The sequence below is a fragment of the Triticum aestivum genome, chromosome 5A (assembly GCF_018294505.1).
Source record: "Triticum aestivum cultivar Chinese Spring chromosome 5A, IWGSC CS RefSeq v2.1, whole genome shotgun sequence".
NCBI classification, from domain to species: Eukaryota; Viridiplantae; Streptophyta; class Magnoliopsida; order Poales; family Poaceae; genus Triticum; species Triticum aestivum.
In genome coordinates, this window is record NC_057806.1 from 474,821,621 (window position 1) to 474,825,134 (window position 3,514).

At 47.2% G+C, this 3,514-nt stretch overlaps 1 protein-coding gene across 2 annotated transcripts; it reads right to left on the reverse strand.

Annotated features, from left to right (window-relative positions):
- Positions 1 to 310: 310 nt before the first annotated feature.
- On the reverse strand, positions 311 to 3,205 carry LOC123104131 (uncharacterized). 2 transcript variants are annotated; one of them, XM_044525882.1, is made up of 2 exons: positions 2,957 to 3,205; positions 311 to 1,622 (listed from the first exon to the last, which is right to left on the reverse strand). In XM_044525882.1, exon 2 carries the CDS (start codon positions 1,581 to 1,583, stop codon positions 477 to 479), a length of 1,107 nt encoding a protein of 368 aa, XP_044381817.1. In that variant the 5' UTR covers positions 1,584 to 1,622; positions 2,957 to 3,205; the 3' UTR covers positions 311 to 476. The 2 variants fall into 2 exon arrangements, with proteins under 2 accessions (XP_044381817.1, XP_044381818.1); XM_044525883.1 differs by lacking the exon at positions 2,957 to 3,205 and adding an exon at positions 2,770 to 2,865.
- Between the last annotated feature and the right edge of the window lie 309 nt (positions 3,206 to 3,514).

Sequence of the window (3,514 nt, forward strand, 5' to 3'; positions counted from 1 at the left end):
GTAATAAAATATAAACTAGTTTAAGTCACAAAATCATATGGTGGGAATACTCTTCGAAGAAGCAAGCATACCAAAACAGTTCACTACCACAAAGAATGGCGGGTGTGGTCTGCTAGGGGCAAGGCGGGCGCGCATTCTCCACTCAAGATAAAGGTAGAAGGAGAAACAACGGAGAAATCCTCAAGATGAAGTTTTACTAGTTGGCTCAAGTGCAGAGGTAAAAAATAACTAAAAACATATGCTAGAATTTAAGCAGATAGCATGACCAACAATTTTAATTTCTAAATTTTACCAAAGAAACAATATTTCATAAAGAAAGATGCACAGCATGCATGATGTTTTCATTTATTCTTCCAGCCATCAATTGCCTATTTCAACCATGGGGATAAAAGGTAAGCAAATATTTTCATTCACATCTGAGAAGAAAAAACATGGAAGGATCCATCCAATAACAGTGAAACATAGATAAGTTTTCCTCAGAGCACACAGTGGATTCTATTGTCCTCCAAGCTGTAACATTCAGACTTGTGCTTGATGATCTGGAAACCATTGACATTGCGCACCACCTCCACGCCGGTCAAGACAGTAAGCTCATTGACTGCACCATGAAGTGGTCTGCACGAGGTGTGCCTCAAGAGATTTCGAAAGCTGGTGGCGATGCAGAACTTGCCTGAGCCCATGTTTAGCAGGTGCCTCTGCCGCGGCAACCACTCATCGGGCAGGACGCTGAGATAGTTCCAGGAGTGCCGCACCACCGGTCGCCTGGAGGAATCGAAGTCAAAAGCACGCAGGCAATGGTTGGGGTTGCCAATGACATCGTCGAGGCCAAACCAGAGGTCAAACTCAGGGACATACTCCGCCGCACCGTGGATGGGCAGCACCCAGCTGCCAGCCTGCCTCCACTCGCGCGTTGCCGTGTCAAAGAAGGCGCAGGCTCCAGCATCCACAGATGAGACACATATTGTGGCGGCATCCAACACAGCGGCTGCAGAGGGAGGACAAACTTTGCTGTTGCTGCCAGGCAGGCACGGCCGAAACAGTGGCGGGCAGGGTAGAGGTCGCCAGTACCAAGACGAGTTGTTCAGATCAGTTGTCCTGGTATAGTTCAAGACCTCGAACAAGGCATTGTCCTCTCCTTTTCCTATGACATAGAGCTTGTGGTTGTCCTGGCCATAGCTCCGCCGAGTGATGGACAGGGCGATTGAGTCACTCTGCTTACAGAAGTTGGCTTGTGGCATGCCAAAGACGAAGTCCGTGCTAGTGTCGTACATCATCGTGTGGACGTTAGGGCTGACAAACATGACAGAGCCCTCCCCCTGCCCTCTCAGCAGGGAGAAGAAATGCCTGGTAGTTAAGTCGGCCATGTTAGGCAGTGATGAGAAGTTGATGTTCGTCTTGGGCAGACTCTGCTTGGGGCTCCCTTTCAACATGGTGGATAACCATCCCTTCTTATTCACTTCTGCCTTTTCGGCAGCTTCTGTTGAAGGGTAGAAGAGATACTCCATGAGGTTGATCCGGCGCAGGGAATAAACTCCCTTGGGGTAATTGTGTACTATCATATTCGCAAACTGACGATTCATCATCCTCGAGAATTTAACACACCCAATAGTTGAATATCGTGGCTATCAAAAGGAAAAAGTTAGTACAGTAGCATTAACACTTGTTGAAAACTAAAATATCATGATTACTCTAAATAGAAAGATCAAAGGGTCTGTCTAGTTACTGCAAATCTAAGTGACTCAATCAACATAAAAAGGAAAAGCAAAAGAAAAAGGAAAATACCTGCATGAATCTCCGAGTAAAATCAATGACATAGGACTTACACTTTGATGTGCAATACTTAGGGCACATCTAGACGTGCTCTAGCAAAACCGAAGATCAAGGGTGTGTTTGGTTGAAGAATGTGAGCGCTACATATAAACTTTGTCAAATTATATTTCCATCTAGTATCATATTTTATCTTTTGTAGCTAACTAACATTTTCGTGCTACTTCTCTCTTCCAGAACAAAGATAAAAGGGGGAAATATATCAATGTGCCTATTGCTAACATTGATTAGATGGAGTTCATATTTCAGGATAAGCATGCTACCGGAGAGTTCACGGTCCTTCAAACACCCTATGACCGTGTTCATGCATGTGACAAGGATTTTATTGGTGATACCGAGAAGAAAATATGAGTGATGTTAAGGTTGATCCTGCAACACATTATGATTCAGATTGTGTTCCTGACGACACCACTAATAAATGCTCGTCTTCGAAGCGTCCTAGTCTCCTAGAGGTGGCAATCGTGATAAAGGTAAGTGGGTGAAGTGTGATGGGAGTGCAGCTCAAGACATGACACGCTGCGTGATATGTCGGCTATGTTTTTAAGGCGACGCTTCGCTTTAAGGCGTTGGGGGGGCGCCTCACTAGTGTAGAAAGTACTAAGTTTGTATTAATTTTCTTCTTGTTCGTGTGAAAATTGCAAATAATAATGCGCACGTGCCTTCAACTAGTAAGCTACTAGTCCCTCACTAGTGTAAAAAACGTTCTTATATTATGGGACAAAGGGAGTAGTATTTGGATCCTATCAAGACGAGCTAGCTTGCCCTCAACACAGCCAAACGGTTAGCTGCTGGCTCTTGCCAGCAACGGCGTTGAACCAAACGCGCAGCTAAGGCAAAGATAGCCCAGCCGAGCTAAGCTAGCTCAGCTATAGGCAAGCTGGGCAATACAACGAAACGCGCCCCAATGGTTTGGCCAGAAGGACAAGAATCGAAAGCTCATACCTGCGGCACCACTAAAATCAAATCTAATTCTGTGTGCCACCCGTTCAACTCTCACATCTAGGGCCGGCCGTCGTCGGTACGCGAATTAATTCTACAGGCGTTTCCCTGCGCGCCGTAGGAGCTGTGAGCCACGGGCGCATATCGTATGCAGACGAAAGGTTAGGCCAGGGGAGGTTCGGATGAATACCTGAAGCTGGCGCCGGGATCTAACAAGCTGGCGCCGGGAAAGTGGGGTAGAAAGGCGGCGGCGGACGGGAGGGGAGGGGGGAACGAGATCCTCTGACGTACTTCGATCTACTGCCGAGGGACGTCGCTCGCGTGTCACCGTTCGCTAGCCATCCAACGGGAGCAGGTGGAAACCAGGGAAACAGAGCTCACGGTCGGCCCACGAGAATGATCCAGCCCAGTCCAATGGAACGGGAGAGGGAAAACTGCGCCAGACCAGGGAAAAGGGCGCGAGAACAAAGAAACGGCGCCAAACTGACGGGAAAAGGGCGCTTTCCACGAAGGAAACGATCGCCGAAGGGAGGAGCTGCTCTGCTCTTCAATCCCGTGAACAGACTGACGGAAAAAGGGCGTGTTCCACGAAGGAATCGATCGCTGAAGGGACGAGCTGCTCTGCTCTTCAATCATGTGAGTACGTCTTATTATTCTTTCTCTATCTATCTTGTTGATTAATCTCCCATATCAAATTGCTTCGAAATTGATCAAACTTCCATCATCAGATTGCTTTGAAATAGATCCA

Excerpts from the sequence above, each read along its gene's own strand:
- LOC123104131 (XM_044525882.1), bottom strand. The coding sequence starts at position 1,583 with ATGATGAATCGTCAGTTTGCGAATATGATAGTACACAATTACCCCAAG.